Raw genomic sequence first — 21,572 nt, 5'->3', positions numbered from 1 at the left:
AGGGACAGTGCTGTTGGTCCCACAGGGTCACAACCTGGAGGCAGCGAGTTTGATTTTTATCTTGGAGACTCTTTGGGTCTCCTTCTGAATTCAGTAACAGGTAGACATGAAGAATACACCTGAGTTAACAAGGAACGTTACCTGGAGTAGATAAGCTAAGACTCCCTTTAATTGTCTGGATAATTTTCTCTCTTGTGTCAAATCATTTGTTTTGATTACTAAGGTCAAGCTAAAGAGAAAGTAGGAAACTGCTGTCCTTTGAGCAAATGACTGTCGAAGAGTCAGAGTATCTTCCGGGCAATGTTTTAAAGCTGTCGACAATAGAAAAGATGTAGCACGTGTTGACTTACCTAACAGGAGTTTGAGTGATTCCAGCTGCCATTTGGGGTGGGAGTGTGGTTCTACAGACACGGGTCTTGCAGAGTAAAATGTTCCATCTTTATGTTTAAAAACTCTTTTGATGTAAGATTCACAGTCTCAGAAATCCATTCTCTTTGTTCTATGGAGTAACAGTGAGTAGAAGGGACTTGAGGGCAAAGCATTTTTGTAGGGGAGAGCATTTCTTACTTTATTCCAGATCATTAGTCACAAATCATTGTGCTGTGTTTCAGGTTGATGATGTTCTGCTCAGTTCAGTGTGAAGGTCATTAAAACTGAGACGATACCAACCATCTCCTGCCTGAGGCACATTATGAGTTCTTGGGGATCAATTATTCACTGATTGAGCCCATGATAAAAGCAAATTGGAACAAAAAGAAAAAAATGTTATCAGAGACAATGAATTATTGCCAGAATCATGTTAGTCACCCATGTGCTATTTGAGTTTTGGAAAAAGCTGGTACATTGCCTCCTACACGCACCCCACATGCCTCCTACATGCACCCCACACACCTGCCACAGCAAAGCATCTGCAACACTATCAAGGACAGACTCTATCATGCATACAGTATATGCCTGGAATATGGATGAATCCTTTTCTTGAATCTTCACATTAACCTGCAAGGTATTCTTTTTTCTTATTTTAGATTCAAAACCACTGAAGATTAATTACTGTACAAAAGCAGGTAGCTAGAGAATGAATTTTGCTCAGTATGTAAGTAAATGACTGTATGGTGACGCAGCTCTACAGTCCAGATCCAAATCCAATTCTTTCTGTCACTGCTGCGAGTTGGTTTCTCTCTAAGCTTATGTTTCCTCCACCACCAAACGGGAGCTATCATTCACTGTATGCTCACCATAGGAAGGTTGCGAAGACTGAGTCAGGTTATCAATGGAAGGAGCTTAGCAATGCACTGGCCCATATATCCATATGAAAACATTCAGAGACTGCATTGCAGACTGTCACCAAATCTGTACATCTCACCATGCTGGACCTTGAAAACGTGCACCTCTCCGAAGCTACCATGCTATCTCTCTCATTTCATAATTCTGTTACTTTGTCTACCTCTTACCATCCAACTAATAGGTCCATTTTTGTACCACATTAGAAGAATAGATAGCCATGTTCTTATCCTTTGAGTTAAAGAATCGCTTTTTCAAAGGTCACCCCCTGCCTCCCCAAACTAGGCTGTGCTCCCACAGAATCTGGGCTGTGGTCACCTCCTTTTACTTGTTGTGTTTTATGTATTTGCCTTATTTCACTGGGCCCACTAACAGACTGTGAGACCCAAGGACTCTACCCTGTCACTCAATACCCACAGCACAGGCACTCTGACATGGACCATACTGAATAAGCTTTGCATGGATGCGTCAAAGCAGACGTATTAGAAGAAATGATGAATACATGGCGGGGCTACCGATGCTGCTATACGCGTCAATGGTCCATGCACGAGTGAGAAGGCGCTGGATAGAAAAAGGAACCCGGGATTTCAGAAACACATCTCGATAGATGCATTCATATTGGTTCCCTCTTTGGGGACAAACCACACAATTAGAGACCTTAATGCTACAGAAGGTCACAGATAAGAATTTTTAACATCACGAATGTCTCTCCTCGTACCCCTCCCTACATCTTCCCAGACCTAAATTACTCCCTTCGTGCATGGAGGTAAACATTCAGAGTTCCTCTGAGAACAGTGTTCTCCACCTCCATTCACAACTTTTGTAACCACAGATGTTGGGGGGGGGGGAAAGAAGGAAGATTCTGATCCGGTTGTTCTGGACTGTATAGTTTTGCTAAGTTTATTTTATACATCTGGGCATATATTTTAAGAAAACGGAGGGGGTAAAAAACCAAAAGACTAAGATGTTTCATTGTAGGGCAGTGTTTCTGATGGCTACACACTTGCACAAGCTGGGAAGCTTTTATAAAGTACAAGATCAACCATCCCTCCTCATCCCCATCAGTCAGAACTTTGGAGAATTCTTCTCTCCTGTTTCTACAGAGAAGCCTGCGTGGGAGCCCCGTCGAACCATCAAAGTGTGATCCAAAACCTGGTCCATTCCTCAGAACATCTGGTACTGGTCTGTGACAAGCTAACAGCCAAAATTGCGAATGAACATTTAGAAGCGGATGTGCTAGTTTCCGTGTTGTCTCAGACACATTTGCCCATGAGCCCTGGCGGTAATGTTGGCCAGGCCAGCAGTTAGAAACTTCCAGCCACTGTCTGGGAGAAAGATAAGGCTCTCTCTTCCTGTAAAGATTCACGGTCTTGGAAACCCGAAGGCGCGATTGTATTATCTTCTGAACACCCACTTTGAGTACGAGCCCACTTGATGGCAGTAGGTTGTCCCCCCACCACCCTCGCCAAGAAAAAAAAAAGACTTCCACATTAGGAAAATGTCCACCACTTCCATGAGAATGTGCTAGGGCCCCTCTTGACTTGAGGAGCCCTGAGGTCAGCAGGTGGACCCCAGCAGCCTTTCCCCGAGAGAAAGACGAGGCACCCTTCTCCCACGAAGATGTACAGCTTCAGAAACGGAAAGGGGCAATTCTACCCTGTCCTGCCAGGTGACTGTGAGTCAGCATCCCGGTGATTGGTTCCTTCCAGCGGTTCCCTCCTAAAACTCTCACACCAGGTGTCTCCATTCATTGCTCAGGCCGGTCCGGGAGCCACCTGGATAAAACAGGGTTAAAGCGCGGGTTAGGTGGGGTTACCGGAGCCAGGAACAAGCCTGTGCCCTCTGAGTCCCCTCACTACAGTTCTTCTGTGTGTACTCACGCTTACAGCTCAAGGAAGGTGAGCACTGAAGGAAGTTTTCTGGGGACTGGCTTGAGATGCTTTCCTTGTGAGACGCGGTGTTGAGTTACAGTCTGCGTGGAGCCCAGAACTGGGAGGAGAGAAGCAGCCGCCCCGCCGGCCCCCACCTTCCCCTGCACTTAAAGGAAGGTGTGCTCGGCTCCCGGTAGGAGACAGGGATGGGGGAACTATCTTGAGGCCGGAGTCTGCTGCTCCCTGCGTGACCTAAGGCCTGTGTTCTCTGAGGTTCAGCCAGGACCAGCGGAGCAGGCACGGATGCCCTGCCTGGAAATGCCACGCAGGCAGAGAGTGACAAGCAGTTGGGGCTGAGCGCTCCCCTTGGACTGCTGTTTCCTGCTGTGTTGTATTCAGGGGGGTGGGGGGACAGGGGGCGCTGCTGGCTACTGCGATTGCTGCTGGGGCCCCACTTCTACACCTCTCCATCCAAGGTAAGCAGGCTCCAAGGGGGGCCAGGCTGCAAGAGACGCCTTTGTACGATGAACAAGATCCGAAAGTTTTTCCGAGGAAGCGGGCGAGTCCTGGCGTTTATATTCGCAGCTTCTGTCGTCTGGCTGCTCTTTGACATGGCAGCTCTCCGCCTCTCATTCAGCGAGATCAACACTCACATTGTCCGCAAAGAGGAAGCCCGGAGGGAGCAGATCGGATTCGGAGTGCAGTCAAACCAAATGAACCTGTTTGACGGTAGCCTCAGATACCCGCACCCCGCCCTGAGGAGACATCGGAAGGGGATGTGGGGCAAAGAGAACTTTAAAAAGACGAAGGAGAGTGTGCACTACGCGGGGGAAGATTTGGACCAAACTCAAAGAGAAAGAAAAGTGCAGGACGTCCCAGGGAGGGACAAGGTTGCACCTTTGTGGCACCCCGTGCAGCTACAGCCCCTCCCAATAACTCATGCCAAGCAGAAGACAGAGGAGCGAGCGATGCAACAGGAAACCTCCTCTCACCCAGTGAGACCAACCCAAACAGCTCAGGGGGCTCAGGAAAACCCATCCACAGCAGCCAGAGGAGCTCCATGGGTCAAAATGTCTATCCACACAGGACTTCTTGGTGTAAACCAGGAGGTCCAAAAACGCCATGCTCTCAGCAGTGATCCATCCAAAAAGGCAGTGGATGGGGACCAAAATGTGACTGCCAATCTTCATATTGAAAAACCAAAGCAGCACTCACACACAGTGACCAATGAGAGGACGACACTGCTTGTGGTGCCAAAATCCGGGGATACTCCAGCCTTAAACAAATCCGAGATTCAACGCAAAGAACTGAACACAAAAAAACACAAAGCCAATAAGGATCTTCTTCTTTCTAAGTTCATCGCCAACCCAAATCGATTGAAGAAGCACTCCATTAATGAGACACAGCTGGGAGGCCTGCCAAACGCTGATGGGGCCAAAGTGGCTCTTGGGAAGATATTCAATTTTTCTGAAAGCCATGTTGTGATCATAACGAAGGAAGAGGAGTTAAAGGCAAATACCAAAGCCATCATGAATTCTAAAATCCAAACTATATTTCCGAAAGTTTTGGGTGAAAATCAAGGGAAACATATTTCCAGCAATAGAAGTGAGGCGGCTTTCTCAAGGCTGTCTCAAACGGACCAATCCTTAGCTAAGGAGCTGGAACTGGCGCAAGCCAACTTAACAGGCCAAGCCCAGCCTGCAGTGCAGAATCAAAGCCATATAAAAGCCCATTTACCTGAACCCCATGGGATGCACCAGGTGTTAAGAATTGATGAGACACTTTCTCCAAGGGATCCCAAGGCTCCTGGCCAGTTTGGACGTCCTGTCCTTGTTCCCCGTGGGAAGGAGAAAGAGGCACAGCGACGATGGAAAGAAGGAAACTTCAATGTCTACCTTAGTGATTTGATCCCAGTGGACAGAGCCATTGAGGACACAAGGCCCGCTGGGTAAGATCCATTTCTCTTTTCTTTCTTCAACTCCCAAGTGCTTTGTCTCTTATGAGTTGGAATCGATTTGATGGCAGGAAATTTGGCGGGGGGGGGGGGGTTGTTTTTATGTAGTTATTTAATTCTAGAAAGTTTTGTGAGGTTTTTGGGTGCCTAGAGAATGAAGCAACATTAATCAGTAGACACTGCCCAGATATACAACCACCACAGAGAGAAAATTTCTGATGTCACCATACCTATTAGGCCTCCCTTTCAACACTTATTTCTCTGAGACTTTGACCTTCACCTCTATTAGCTCAAGCCTCATTGGAGTGAGAGTGAACTTGATGGCTGTGGGTTTGGGGGAGTTTCAGGGTGATAAAATGAACTCCATTCATAATTTGGCATAAATGAAGGGTACAGCTTAAAGGATACATGCATTGTTTGTGGTTGTTAGCTGTTGTCAAGTCCATTCTCGCTCAAGGAATCACCATGTGCAGAGTATTCCACTGTAGCACGGCAGTGAGAAGGAACTGGAATTTTGAAATCATTATTACTAGGATGTTGGCCAGGCATCTCTTTTGGAAAGGAGCATGAATGAAAGACCTTCAATGCCTAGTTGGAGTCTTATCTTTAGAAGCAGGATTCAGCCTGGTCACGAGTAGTTGTCAGCAGGATAATGTGTAGAAGTGACTTTTATACCTTACACTTGTGTATCCTCTGTCAACAGGAAGAGCAGACATTTGAGGTGTTCAGTTTATACAGGAGAAATAATGTTGGAAAGTGCCATTCAGTAGCTAGAAATGACCCAGGTCAGCAGAGTAATCTTCCCCTCATTTTGCAGAGCCTTACCATTGACAGAGAGACTAGGAAAGAGGTAGTAGGAAATGGGTTCAAATGAACATGTGAGCGTATTCAAAAGTTACATCACTTTCCCACGGTTGTGCAGCCACTCAAAGGGCTTTCGTGAACCTGTAATTCAAAGAATCCACTTAGTATTTCTAACCCTATAACGCTGAGCATGACGTTTTCATAACATTTAATTAAATGTGTGTGTGTATAGATATAGATATAGATAACTGTGAAAGTAAAGAACAAAAACATTTCCTGAAATTAAAAATGCAGGCATTATATGGCTTAAAAAATCTGCATCAAATCCAAAATACTTTATCTGATGCTGATCTATTTGGGGTTCTTATCCTTTTGGGGCACAGTTATATGCAAGCACTTTGTAACTATACATCCTTTATCCATTAATTGATAATACCACTCCCTCTGTGCCTTGATCTCCAAAATTATGTGGTCCTGGGAGACAACATTTGGGAATGTCATGATTCAAACTGAACATCACGGTCATGAACCAGTGGTCTTTTGTGCTCTTCATTACCTAGTGCTGCCGTAACATCAATTCCTCAAATGGGGACTTTGGAGAAAGGAAACTATTTTCTCACAGTTATGGAAGTTAAAAGTCTAAATCTAGGTTGTTGGAGTACTGAATCCTTCTGTGTAGTGCCCCTACATTCCAGTGTGCCAACAATTTTTAGACTTATTTTGCTGGTTGGAGAATACTCAATAGCATCTGTCTTCCCTTGTATACATCTCTGTGTCTGGTTTGTTCTGTCTTATAGCTCCAAACTGATGCAATTTACAACCCACGCTTCTCTTACTTTGCCACATTAACATCCCTAAAGAAACCCTGTTTCTCCACAGAGTGACTGTCTAGGTACAGGGAGGTTTCAGTACATGTTTTAGAGGGACAATTCAATGCTTCACTTAGCTTCTGGTGAAAACTCTTCATTGTTATACTTCAGTCAGTGTTGTTAGGAAGAAGGCAGATACAGATAAACCTTTTTCATTTTCTTTCTCTCCTCCTCCCCCGCCCTCTTCTCTTTATCAACTAGAGGAGCATCTTGCAGAAGCAGGTAAAATGAAATGATTTTCAGCTTTCCTCAACTCAACTCAAGCCAGTTTTTACTCGCTGACACCCTAAAGGACAGGGTAGAAATGCCTTGGCAGGTTTCTGAGACTGTAAATCTTTATTGGAGTTGAAAGTGGCATCATTCTCCCAGGGAGCAACTGGTAGTTTCAAACTGCTACCCTTGTAGTGAGTAGCCCACGGGAGAGCCGGGGCTTCTTTAGCCTTTGGTACGTGGTTCTCAGCTACGTACTAATGGCTTATTTGGACCACGCACTGTGATGAGCCATTCATACACCTCACGCTGGTGATACATCCTGAAGGAGAATAGAAAAGCCTACCCAAAATAAAGGAGAGGAAACTGAGACCCTGGGAACTTAAACTGTCTGTGGCCAGTGAGCTAGTGATTGCAGAGAACCAATTCAAACCCATGTTAAAACATTACACTGTGCTTTCTTTTTTCCACCCCTTGCTGATTCCTGCCAAAAGGGAATCCAAAAAACTCTTTGGGGGCTCCTGTGATTTGGAGTGATGTGTCTCACAAGATCGCCTGTTCAAGTTTTAACTACCTTTTATCGAGCAAGCATGCTCTTAGGAAGTTAGGAGTAAGATTCAGATGCTGAACAGAGGAATAGGCTATAGTTCCCAACCAAGAAAAGTGAAATTGGGTAAGGTCCAAAAGCAAATTTGGTGCTAACATTAATGTGATTTATGGAAGGAAAGGTGGCTCCCAGCATTTGTCCCTAATTTATGGAGTATTAAAAAGTCACAGCACAGGGAAGTTACAGTGGGGCTCTATCTTCTGATGGAGGCTGCCAGGATCTTTGGAGAAACTTACACGTGTGCTTGAGTGACTCAGAGCTTGGGGCCAAGCAGGACACCTCCCTCTGATCACACAATCCACCTTAGCTAAATACAGGCATGCTAGAGCCTCCTTCCCGATGTTCCGTTTCCCCTGCAGGCTCAAGCACACAGCTTAATCACTAGATAGTCTGTATCTGAGAACCACTCTTCTCAGAAAGAGGACAAATCATTTTATTTCTGTCTATATTTTCACACTCTAGATATGTGGAAATTACGTATCTATATGGATAAGTTTGGAAGAGAATACAAATGAAAAGCATTGGCTTCATTGAGCTGGCAGGAATGGAGAGTAGCTTTTTCAGCTTAGAGTTTATTTGTGTTTTACCTTGTTCAGAAATATCTGAGGTGGCTTATAAGAATGCGTACAGCCAGATTTTTAAAAGTTATAGATGTTACAAATCAGCATAGAGGAGTTTGAATATATAGTAAGAAACGGTGTGTGTGAGAGAGAGGGAGAAGGAGAGAGAGAGAGAGAGAGAGAGAGAGAGATCTATAAGAACCCAGGAGAGCTGGTCTTAAAATTAGCTATACTAGCAGCTCCCTTCAACCTTTAAATTTTAAGAGCTCAGGGAAATAACTCCCTACCTGCCCTTTGTGTTTCCCCAAAACCCACTGTTAGAGATTGATCAGCACAGTAACTGGAATATCACAAGTGCTCATTGAGGACAGATTGAGAAAGTAATAATAAACCAAAGAATAAACCTATGTCTTTGCTGTTATGTTCATTTAAGTTCCCTTACCCTCTTGAACTAATTAATAACTAGCTACTGTATGTACTCGAGTGTAACCTGACCCGAATACCAGTGGAGGCACCTAATTTTACCACAAAAACTGCATTAAGAATGTGCTGAAAAACTCAGCTTATACACAAGGAGGCCATACAGTACATGCGATCTTCTCGAGGAAGATGTAGTTGATACGCTGCGATGATATTGGCTCTAAGCAGCGGGTCTGTGGAGGTCCCGAGTGGTTCAAGCTCTTCTTAATGCCCTTCAACTTAACTCCATGGCCGATCCAAAGGTTGGCCTTTGTGCCTCAGAAAGAAGCCCTGGTGAATTACTTCCAAATTATTAGCCCCTGAAAGCCCTGGGGAGTACAGTCCTACTGTGATGCACATGTGGCCACTGTGAGCCAGAATCAACTCTGGAGCAACTAACTGAGGAGACAAACTGGAATCCCAGAATGACTTCCCCTACACCAGCTCCGTAACTAGGTTCTCTCTTTCACACATGCTCTTCTTTTCCTCTTGCTGGGCACTGCCCTCCAACCTATCCAAGTGTTCCTGCCATTCTCCAAAACACTCAGACTCAGAATTGTGGAGACATTTTTGCCTTCTCTCTATTCCTACCTGGATAATAGTAAACCGTGGTTTGGGCCTCCAAGTTCCCACTCCCCTCTGTCTCCTCTCTCTCATCACGCGGCAGCCACGTCAAGCCAGGCCTCATGACATTCCGTTTGTGCTATTGAAATAGTCTATATGACATAGTCGCGGCCATCCCTCACCCCCAGGTTTGGCAATGCCAGGCCTATATGCAAAGGTATCCAGTGACTGTCCAACATGCATGCAGATGGGACCCAGACTCTCTGCTTTTCTAAATAACCTCCATTATCAAAGCACTCCAGCCTGCCAACATGACGAGATGAAAATGCAGGGCGATGTGAGTAGTGGAAATAAAGTGGAGGAAAAAGACATCAGAGATGATTAACTTGTTGAATTAAGCATTCATTAAGTAGTGTTTGCACACATTCTTTGGAACGTCCTTGATGACATAGCCGGGGTTATTCAAATTTCTCGTCAAGGTGGTAGGAAGGGGCATTGTGAAAGGGAACCCATGATTTATATTCGATAATGACTACTGTAGAAGCATTCAGACCCTGTAGAGAAATGTCATTCTGCACAAGTGAGCATACACATTCAGAAAAGGGACTTCCCCAGTCTTTTTTTTTTTTTTTTACACGTTTTAAAGGAACTTCTGGCATCTCTCTCGGCTGGTCTGTATTCTTTCATTTTTAAGGTTCACTGTAAGCAAGAGAAAAGGATTCACTAAACCCGATCGGTTTGATATGAATTCAGCAGTGACTACTTTCAGATTGATTGTCAGGCAATAGATCTAGTCTACTTTGGGTTTGTTGTGGCGGTTGTTCCCTTCTTGAGTTTATTTTTGTTTTGTTTCTGTGTTAGTCCAGCTAGACAACAGATTATGTAACTACCACATTATTCTCTTCCTTGTATTGCATGGTTTTGTTTTTTAGATACACTTCATATTTTAAAGCTGCTTGAGATTTACAGAAAAGTTGCAAGGGAAATGCAAAGAATTCTCTCATACCCTCTCACCACTCTGTATAATGTTTTCCCAGTCGACAGCTTCAGTAACCATCTACTGTGATTGGATGCCATACTTGCCTTTTGAACTTGACTTTAATTTCATTTGCATTGTCTCAGGTGAAGGGTAATCTCCTATATACTATGTGATGAAACACCTCGAAGATGGTGACATGCCACCTTGTGGTATCTCCAACAACTCAATTCCATGATAAGAAATCCTGACAAGCATCACCCACATTATCCCCTCTCTACAGCGCCGCTCAGGTTTCTGCTCTTTGCAGCGCAATTTTTATACACTGTATGTCACATTCTTGCCAACACAGGCCCTCTGCCTAGAAAAGTCTCATTACCCTTTTCTGCATAGTTGGTCATGACTATCTAGTGTAGCTTTTATTCACTGGTTGCCTCCCTTAGACTTCCAGAACCCTCTCCTTACCTGGTCCACACCACTCCCATACATTCTAATCTGACAAGGCTCAAAAATCAACTGCAGCCCTGCCTCCCACTGAGCCTTGGCTTTACTGTAAGCTCTAAATTCTAAAAACCTTACTGTGCACAGTGGTCTTTGTCACTGGAATGTTCCTTGTTGTCTTCTCTTCGAGAAGCTTGTTTTGTCTTCTCGATGAATTGATAGGCTTTTTAAGGAGAGAAAGCTTGCCACTTTATGTTCGACTCCCTTCTCATCGTGCACAGTACTGTGTAATCAAGATGCAGTTGTGTTTGTCTGGGTTGACTAAAGAAACAAATTCATAGACACTCTGATGTGTATAAGAAAGAGTTTGTATAAAAGAGTAATTGTATACTGAGAAAACACCCTAGCCCTGTCCAGATCAAGTTCATAAGTCGAATATCAGCCCATATGTCTAATACCAGTCTGTAAATTCCTCTTCAGACTCACACAACACATACAATGATGCCAAATGCAGGAAGATCACAGGGCAATGGGTGGAGAGTCTTATGGATCCAGTGGCGGTGGAAGCATCTCAACACTGGCGTGGGTCTCCATGTGGCTCCTCCAGCTCCAGTGCTCTGGCTCCATCAGTGTGTCCCCATGGGCCATGTCAACAGGAATGTGTAGCAGAGAGAGTGTGTACCTGGCCTCTAGTGAGTTATTTATCTCCGTAGTGCCTCCAAATGAGGTCATCAAGCTGCAACCTGATTGACAGAATAAACTCCACCCCATTCACTCATAACAGTCTTAAATTGACACCAGATTATGTAGATACTACACGAGTTTACACAATATGGATTTAAAAGATAGGCTTCTCTGAAATGATGTTTGGAAACGAATACTACTTTTAAAAATGAGGAAGAGAAGTATTCAAATGAAAGTTGCATCTTTTTTACAAATTAATAATGATTTCCCAGTTTATTATGTACTTTGAAAACTGACCTTACACTAGTATCTGTTTTAAGGTAAATCACCCTGTTCCTGCAGTGTACTCTATTCATCAATCACATGTATAGCGTAGTTCACATTTTTGTTTTGGGGGCTTTTTACTTTTATTGTTTTGATGGTTAAGAGGTGAAAAATATTTTATTTAAAATAATTTTTATGTTAGTAAGCAAAATATAACTTCGTTGTTTGCCTAGAGCTAAAAATATACTTAACATACTTCCTTGATGGTCATTATAGAGTTCTTAATTGCCCTTTCCTTATAAAAAGCCAATCCTTAGAGTTTTTCTCTTAATTTTTGAAATTTGTTTCTGTCAGCAATAATGATTACCCATACACACAGGTTTCACTGCAACATTGTCTAGTCCACTGAAAATGCGGGGCTGTTCCTCTCAGAGAAGTCTTACTGCTTCGTCGGAAACTATAGTTAAGATGGAACTGCAAATATGAACTTATTTTAAGAGTGTGCTTTCTGGATCTGCATTTTGAGAGAAATGACTCAAAGAAGCTTGTGCCGCCAAAATGTAGTCTTTGAAGTACAAAAGAAACGGTGGCCTTCTCCTGTACCACTACCACATCCTCATGGCCTGGCTCCATTGCTTAATTGAGTACTTTGCTTTTCCTATAGAATGCCGGCAAGCTCCCTAGTGGAGCAATTAAAATCGGTCTTTATTTTCTTAGCCCCGAGCCTGGAATGTTGACCAAATGTTTGTTTCCTACACGGCTAAAGAGCGTTTCCTTTTGGCATAGAGGAAGGCAAAAGATAGTACCTTATATTTGCCACAGACCAGTCTAAATTACTAAGGGGAAAGAAGAAAACCTCTCTGGAACTTTAATTTTCATCCCTCGGCTGCCCTTCCGATCCTAGCCGAGCAAAAACAAACACAAAAATGCAAACACACAGTGTGAGCCATTGTGAGTTCCTGGGGGCAGAGAAGCTGGGCGAGAAGCAGTAAACTATAGATTCTCTGTAACGTCAGGGCTCTACAAGTTTACCACGCCGGGAAGGAGAGAAGCGTTTGAAAGTTAAACGAATTCAGGGGGCTTTGGTTTGTTTTTTAAACCTGGGATAGATCGTTTCAATGATGAGATTGCATTTACCGTAAATTATGATTGCTTGGAAGATGTTCTCTAAAACTGGGAAATCTCTGAAACCTCCCTGAGAAATCGCTTGGGTGAGGAGGGTGGCAGGAGGACTATTGTGATGGATTTGGAAAGGATTGTTCTCTTTTCATCCCAATGAGTGAAAGCAATGCAATGGTGCCTTTTGAATAATATGTTTCTGTGTTAGGGCATGGTGTGCTAGTTCACTGAAAAGTCAGGTAAGCCACGCAAGAAAGCAGGAAGTGGAAGTGTTTAGGAACACAGCCCTGGTGGCACAGTGGGTCATGAGTTGAACCGCTAACCTCAAGGTCAAGCAGTTCAAAACCACCAGCGCAGTTGAGACCTGAGACTGTCTGCTCCCATAAAGAGTTCCCATCTCAGACACCCACAGGCACAGCTCTGCTCTGCCCTATAGGTTCACCGAGTCAGCAACAACTCAATGACAATGAATGTGGGTTGGAGCTAGATTACAAACAAAAAAATATAGATGTGGTCCAATGAACAAGAACCCACAAGCATGTGAGATTATCGAAGTGGGCTCTATGAAATTTTCAATGGCCGGTTTCTCAGAAGTAGACCAGCAGTCCATTCCTCCAAGGTCCCCCTGGGTGAACTTAAAATATTCACCTTTCAGTGGGTAGTCAAGTTCTTAATCATGTTTGCCACCCAGGGGCAATCACAATATAACAAAGGTTAAATACGGCCAAGGGACAAGACCATTGTCTTTAGCTACTCTTGTCCCCCCCCCCCCTCTCCCCTAACTATAGAACAACAGAGAGGAAGAGGATCAGAGGAGAGAAATGCAAAGCACATTTCTGCTTTTGAATTAGCGGGAAATTGTCAAACAGTTCCTAATTAATGTAAACCCCAGAAAGTGTTACAGCAAATCAATGGCTTTGCCTCCTAAATCCTACCAAGACTTCGGGAAGATTTCTAGGAAAGCACAATTAGTAAATGTAATCACGCTGCTTGTTCACACCTCTAATTCAAGGCTCAATTTAACCTTCTGCTTAATTTGACTAAATTTTTACAATAATATACTCTTGTTCCAGCAAATAACTTTCTGTTGGGTTTTTCTGAGTGACCCAGACAAAACAGAGCCTCAAGAGGGGAACGATTTTCTTTTGGGCTCAAAGCACAGAAAATTCAGGGAAAAGAATAATTCTTAGAAAGTCTGTTTTGTTGCTTGTTTTCAAAATGAAAGGTCTTCTTGGAAAAAGTTTGCATTATTTCAAACTAAAGGGCTTTCTCAATTGGCCTGATTTACAACATTGACTTGTAGACAGGTGTGCGCAGAAGTTAAATGACACGTCGTTTTTCAGAGCCCTCAGCACTTGCCTTCTCAATGCACCTCTTCCAGGTAAATGCTATCCTTCTCTAGCTTTATGTAAGAAAAAGGTGAATCTTAGAGAGGAAGCTGACATCCCAGTTAGTTCCACGACTAGATGGTTTCATTCCACTGCATATTTTCTCTTGGCCCACCTAAATCAGGCACACTTCCCAAGATGCCCCTAAAGTGGGAATGGGGCTGGGGGGGGGTGGGATGTGTCAGTGTCAGTATGTGCATGTGTGTATTGATGTAGATTATGTGTGTTTGTGAGTGTGTAGTTCTTTGGGGGAAAGTCTTACTTTCCATGTGGAGACCCTAGTGAAATTCATTTGCCTCTTTCTCTCAGCTCTCATCATCCAGAAAAGCAGCCTTGGTGGGGTAGTGGTTAAGCACTCAGCTGCTAACAGAAAGGTGGGCAGCAAAGTCTGGCCCTTCCAATCCACTTTGCAGTTCCGTGGGGAGGATGGGCAATTTGCTTCTGCAAAGATTCCTGACTAGACCATCTTATGGGACAATCCCACTGTGCCATGGAGAGTTGGTAAGAGTTGGAAACCCACTGGTGTGGACCCAGCAGGAACAACAGCATAACTCAGGGGAAAAATCTTCAGAGGGAAGGTGCCTACAATTTGCAGAGAGAATTCTGGACTATTAATACCAGACGGGACCTCAAAAACTCTCTCACTCAATAGCACAGAGAAGGCCTGAGGAGGGAATAACCCAGCCAAGGCCATGCATAGCAGGAAAAAACCAGAACTGTTCTCACAGTGTCCTCCCCCTGCTCTTTCCTTTACTTCCTACCACCTCCAGCTTTTCTTCCTCCCCTAGCCACTTCACTCTGACAGCTGCCTACTCAAAGCAGGCAATTGTAAAAGTATGGAAGTTGATGAGGGTGGTTTATATTTCTAAGCCCAAATCCAGCAGCTTTGAGGGATCTACAGGACCGCAGAAACCATAGTTTCAGAGGGCCGGCACCTTTGGAAGAGAGGTGGCCAGGGTGATTGAAATGATACTAAGTCTCACTAAGTGCCAGGGATAATCTCTCCTAAGCAAAACAAAGCATAAAAAGTAAAATAAATACAAACTAAAAAAATTATATAAGTATACATTCTTCTCAGTGAAAGGAAACGAAAGCTCCAATAATTCCAAGGTCTAAGAAAAAGAAAGAGAGTACAATTCAAGGCAGGGCTTGTAGCTAAATGCTGCAGCCTCTTCCCGATCCTCCTGAAGATAGGAGAGCTCTGGGCATGGCGACCCCTGAAGGATTACACCCGGTGGTAGTTGAATTGCAAATAGAAGTTGAGAAATATTCTCCGTGACCTTCTGTTTAAACCTGTGAAGACTGAGACCTGACCCACATCACACATTTTGACTGTATTGGAATAAAATGAAAAATTCATAGAAATGAGAGAATGCTATCATTCTCCCAATCTTCTGATTTGAAACATTCTTTATTTGATAGACCCCTTTCAAACCAGGTTACTGACTGAGCCTTCAGAACACACAGGGTGAAACACATCAGCTTCAGAGTCGATAAGTGACAAGCCCTGGGTAGATTCAGATCAAAGAAGTGCCAGGCAAAAGGGCAGTGTGCCCAGTCACAAGATGGGTATTAGTGTTGTGGACAAGAATAGGTCTTCACAGGAAGCTTCCAACGTTCTTTGATATCCATTCATCAAATCTTTGCAGTCTTTCTGTATCAAAAGCATTGTCATCTTCATCTGAAAAGGAAGAAATTGAGGCACTGGAGAAGGTTTAGTCACTTGCTATGGTCACGTGGCGTGGCAGAAAGGATTCAAAATATACTCCTTAATCTTCTTTTTTCAAATTGATTCCTAAATTCTGAGTCTTTCCATCTTGCCACAGTAGGTTAGCAGCTATGCTAGAATACATGGAAAACTCCGCCTCAGAGCCCTCATCTCTTCAACGTACTTGGACTTCCCCCAAACAAACAAACAAAATAAGGAAAGGCTGAATTTCCAAGTATAAGAGGGAACTTCTATATTTAAATACCTTATTTCTGTAATGAATGGGCTTATAGAATCAAAATCTGATTTCATAACCTCAAAAAAGTTACACACCCAGGAATAGCTTATGCTTGTATGAGACCGTACTTTAGCTACAACTTTATACTTCGATATAGCACAAAACAACATTTCTAGTTGTTAAGTTGGAAAAAATAAAGCACGATATTGGGTCAACATAGAATAACTTGAAACAGTTTTTACAAACTGTGGAAAGGAGATGATTCTAAAAATATCAGATCGATGCAAATGTAATGACGTTAAAGCCCTTTTAGTCTGACCCATGGTGCTTTTTGATGAACAAAGCGTGCGTGTTTCCTAGAAGCCTGCAGACATGGTACAGGAGATTGGGAGGCTTTTACTGTTAAAGGGGGGCAAGGACCCAGACTTAGAGGGGGGGCTATGACCCAAACAAAGCATTTCTAACACCTTCATGTGAAATTTCCAACCTCTCCCTCTGTCCCTCTCCTCCCAGTCCTTTAACACTGCCTCTGTTGCCCGGCACAGGTAAGCTCTGTGCAACATACTCTTCCACATTGTCATCTTGGAGACGATTTCTGAAATCCGCCTGAGTATGTACGTAAACCATCGACAAAGGTACAATTTAATACCTGGAACATTAGCTTCTAATGGAGACCTGCATTACCTATGCATTGAGTTTTTAATGGTTGAATAAAGGTACCATGGCGTCTTGGGGAGTTCAGACAGAAATCAGAAAGAAATGTGGCGGCCGGAGTAGCCTTCACCAAATCTCTCACCTCACTGCTCTTTAGCGGCCAGCTTTTCCCATCTCGACTTTCAGGCTTGGACTACAATGCTTGTTAGCCATGTCTTTCTCTCCTATTGCTCTATAGTGCAGAGAAAAATCACTTGTATGCATCTGATTGGTTAGTTCTTCCCTATGTATGTTTACCTATCACTGGAAGTTTCTTAAAAAGTGACCGAATATTAACCATAAAGTAACACTCGGGATTTCACAGTTAGGCTTGATGGTTTAGACACTCATACAGAATTGGTGCAGATGATGCTTTTTTAAGAATTGGTTGTTTTTGCTTTGCTTTTCTCAGGACCAAATGTTGTGATAATGTCTAAGTGTGAATTGAGTGTTTCCCATTAATTTATATTATAAATTTTGAAGAACTGTCATAAGTCAATGATACGGTCCCACCTTTCCTTTCCCCCAGACTATGAACACCTCTGACCCCTACTTTGCCTTTCCTAACCTAGACCCCCACAATTGACCATTGAGCATGTTTACCCAGATGCTCTCAAAGTTCTTTATCACTTCTCTCTCTACCACATTTGTCCTAACGAGCCTTAGACTTGAATTAAGTCAACAGCGTACTATAGTGCCTTCTACACACAAACTGTCAGACACTACTGAAGCAAATCACATACCTGTCATTTGACTAATATTTTGGGGTCTCCAGCTGAAGGAAAGTGTTTAATGCCCCATTAAAAAATCCTTTCACATGTAGTTGGCAGCACTTTCCCCAATTGCTTCTAATATTTGTCCTCAATATTCTCCATCCCCAATCCCCTATCCTTTCTGTCAAAACTAATATTACCTCCAGCATCAGCTGCAAACTCTTTCAGATTCTCATCCCATATACACAAACTTAACTATGTACAACCCCACCTTTCAACTTCCTGTCTGAAAATATCTCTTCTCTCAAGATCTGAGCTCTTATTTTAAGCTCCATTCATTTGCCATTCATTTATCTACTCATTCAATACATAGTCATCCAATGTTTATCATTTGCAATTGTACTAAATGATTGCAGCTCTACAGTAAGCCAGGCAGAGATGTCAAACTCTTCAAGACATTTAGAGTGCAAATTATAAGGAAGTACAATCAATAACTTAAGGCTAGAACAGACTATAACTAAAAATAATCATCGGAAAGCAGTAGGACTTTTTTAGGTGATGAGAGAAGACTTCTCTGTGGAGCCAATACTTAAGGTAAGATAGAAATGAACCATTACTACTAATAGAAGCCAGTCATATAGGATTGGAAAGAGTAGCAACATTGTTAAGAAAATAACAAAACCTGGAAGTTTTACATCCCCCAAGGCACTGAAAGAAGACCTTTCTGGCTGGAATGTGTAAGGAGAAAGTGGAATGACAAGCTGTCCTAAGGATGGGGCAGGAACACGTACTATTGGGTCCTTTGGCTACAATAAAATTTGGATTTTTAGCATAACCCTTAGAAATTCACTTATAACGACAGGAGAGGAGAGTGATGCGGATGTGGACAAAAAGAGAAATACGGGACTTTATCAAAGTACCTGAGAAAGATGCTGGAAGCTCAAGAACCATATTTGGTAAGACACTGAACAGAGGTTTATGATTGGTTAGTTTTACTGACAGGGAAAAAGTGAAGTTTAGGATGGCATCCACCTTTCTACTTTGACAGCAAAGTAGACAATGATACCACCGAGTAAGAGGAAAATCCAGGGGAATTAGTTGGGTTGGGTGGGGTGAAATCAAGATTGCAGTTCAGACATGTAGAATTGTCATAATGAATTATCTCAAATGGGTGGCTTTAAAGAATAGAAATGTCTTTTCTCAGTTCAGGAAACAAATTTTTGTCAATTTTCCTCTTTATAATTTTGCGTCAATATTATAATTTGCTATTCTCAATTAACAGGATCTTGGACTTCAATGTGCAGTTCCCAAAACATTAAAGAAACTTCAACTAGAGTGACTAAAAATGCATTCCCCTACCTTACTAGCACCCTACACTCAATGCCATCAAACCAGTCATAGAAAAAATGCAGGCAGCATGTTTTTTTAGAAGGGAGGATGATACCACTTCAGCTTGTTGACTTTTGATGTGTCATCAGGAAAGACCAGTTGTTAGAAAATGCCTCATGATTATTAAGGGAGGGGGTTAGAAAATGAAGGAAACTTCCCATTGCGTCAATACACAATAGGCACAACCATGATGAATATGGCGCGGGGCCAGGCAACATTTAATTCTGTTAGCTGAGTCAGAGACGACTAGATGGCATTATCTAACAACAGACTGGACAGTTGAATCTGCTGTTACTTTAAGGTTTAGTAATGTATGTAAGTAGAGAGACCTTGCTCCATCAGAAATCTTGTCAAGCACTGGCTTGCTCAGTTTTTACAACTTTCTACCCTCATGAGCCTTTCTTAAAACTCATAAATATGATTGTATCATTTTCTACTCAAAAGAGAGGGGGAAGTGGGAAAAAAAACTCTGCCACACACAGAGAGGGGTGATACATGAAGAGAGTGCAACAGGGCAGCAAGGGGAGCAAAGTAACAAAGTCCCTGAGAAATCCTGAAAATAGGCTTCTGACTCGGGGGTCAGGGCTTGGTACCTCATCAGATCCAGTTAGAAAACACTCATAAGGGTCAACAGACAGATCTCAAATGTCTTCTTCTTTTTTTTTCTTTTGCCCTATGTCTATCTATATAATATAGGCAGGACAAACAATCCTGAGGAGAAAACAACAGGACGGGCTTTCCTGAGGGGACATGAGAGAGGAGTGGGCAGGGAGGCACAGAGGGAGTCAACAAACACAGGGATAAGGGAATAACAAGAAATCTAAAATTGATGGTGAGGAAGGGGTCTAATGACTGCTGGGGGTTGATCAAGTGAAATATATCAAAGAGGAATTACTAAGAGCTGAAATGAGGGTAGTGTGTTAGTCTGGGTTGACTAGAGAAACAACAAATCCAGAGACACTCGTGTGTGAGAGAGAACACTCATGTGTATCAAAGAGCAATTGGACATTAAGAAAACATCCCAGCCCAGTCCAGATCAAGTCCATAAGTCCAAAATTACTCCATATGTCAATACTACTCCATTAATTCTCTTTAGACTCACACAGCCATGCAATGATGCTGAATGCAGGAAGATCACAGGCCAGTGGGTGGAAAATCTTCTGAATCCAGTGGCAGTGGAAGCATTTCAGCATGGGCAGGGGTCTCCACATGGCTCCTCCTGCTCCAGGGCTCTACCTTAGCTCCACGTGTCTTGTTAGCAAGAAGATAAAGCAGAGAGTCTGGTCTGACCTCCAGTGATATAGTTATCTCCTTAGTGCTCCCAAATGAGGTCAGCAAGCTGCGACCTGATTGACAGGCTGAACTCCACCCCTTCACTCTTAATAGTCTCAACTTGACATCAGATTGTGTAACTACCATAGAGATCATGATAGTGGGACACGAGGAAGATAAAAGGAAATAGAGGAAAGAAGTAGGAGGCAAAGGTTATTTAATTGAGGTATAGCTATAGGCTTGTATATATGTAAATGTAATCATTTATAATGAAAAAAATGTTCTTGGATGTCAATGTGTAATTTTAAAAACATTAAAGAAACTTCAAATATAGTAAATAAAAATGTCTTCCCCTACTAGGAAATAATAGATGTCATCTTTCCAGAAAAGCCAATTTCTTGCTGTTATTTATTAAACCTGCATGGTATGCAGAATAAATATCCACCCCTAAAGATATAATCCCTTTCTAACCTCTAAAACATGTGAAAATTGCCTTACTTAGCAAGTGAATTCTAATTTATAGAGTGGAAGCTGTGATTAGGTTAGAGAGCTTGCAAAGATTTGTATCCTGAGCTATGCATATAGACCATAAGCACAGTTAAATGTCTCATGATATGAGAGAGGTTTCACACAGACACAAGCATAGAGGGAGAGAAGATGGAGGCAGAGATTCATGTGATACAGTCACAAAGTGAGGAACAGATTTCCCCTGAGGCTTCCAGAAAGAATGTGGACCTGCCCATAGTTTGATTTTTGGCTTCTGGTTTTATGATGGCTTTTCCTCCCATCCATTCTCTTTCTACACTACGCAAAATGTAGATGCTATCTGTCAGAAGCGGTGGCTCTGAGAGCCACCCTTAGGATTATGGAATTCATGCTTTGTGGAATCACCATGGACCACAGTTCAAGTGCCGAGCCTGCCATGTTTTAATAATAGACTCATAGCTAGTTTCTCTAGGATTTTGATTTTTCTTCTAGGCAAAGTAAAAGATGGTTGTAGGTGGCTTTGGGTTATATGTTAGTGCGAGTAAACTCTAGAGAAACAAATCCACAGAAACTCATATAAATATATAAGGGAGAGTTTTAGGTATTTAAAATAATTTAGAGTGCCTATACTGTTTATTTAGAACATCGTCATTTTGACTTTTCTCTCTCTTTAAAAAAAATCATTTTATTGGGGGCTCGTACTAACAGCCGTGTTAGACTGATGGAAAATCCTCTTTGTGAGGTCCTCTTGGCACTGCCTTGTGGAGGGTGTCAGAGGCGGGAGTACAGTCAGTGAGGCAGTAGGAAATGCAGGCTATGGGAAAAAACAAACAACATCAATGGCCTACCATCTGAATGCAAACACACACTGTAACCTTTTCTTCTTTCTCTGCCATGGAAATGCTCTCAGCTGAGGATCCTCTGTAGCAGAGAGAGAATCTCAGCAAAAGACATCCAAGTAAGGACCTGAGGGCGCCACCAATGCCTCCCCACGCAGAGTGGGAGAAAGAATACTGGGATGC

At 42.9% G+C, this 21,572-nt stretch overlaps 1 protein-coding gene across 1 annotated transcript in view; it reads left to right on the top strand.

Annotated features, from left to right (window-relative positions):
• Positions 1–3,610: 3,610 nt before the first annotated feature.
• GALNT5 (polypeptide N-acetylgalactosaminyltransferase 5) overlaps positions 3,611–21,572 on the top strand; it is a 46,692-nt gene continuing 28,730 nt past the window's right edge. Inside the window, exon 1 of the mRNA XM_075529012.1 lies at positions 3,611–5,100. Within this exon, the coding sequence (XP_075385127.1) occupies positions 3,677–5,100 (1,424 nt within the window). The 5' untranslated portion in view covers positions 3,611–3,676. The remainder of the gene's footprint in view (positions 5,101–21,572) is intronic.

Source organism: Tenrec ecaudatus, chromosome 13 (genome assembly GCF_050624435.1).
Source record: "Tenrec ecaudatus isolate mTenEca1 chromosome 13, mTenEca1.hap1, whole genome shotgun sequence".
NCBI classification, from domain to species: domain Eukaryota; kingdom Metazoa; phylum Chordata; class Mammalia; order Afrosoricida; family Tenrecidae; genus Tenrec; species Tenrec ecaudatus.
The sequence above is the reverse complement of the archived record's forward strand: the minus strand, read 5'-3'. Positions and strand labels throughout refer to the sequence as shown.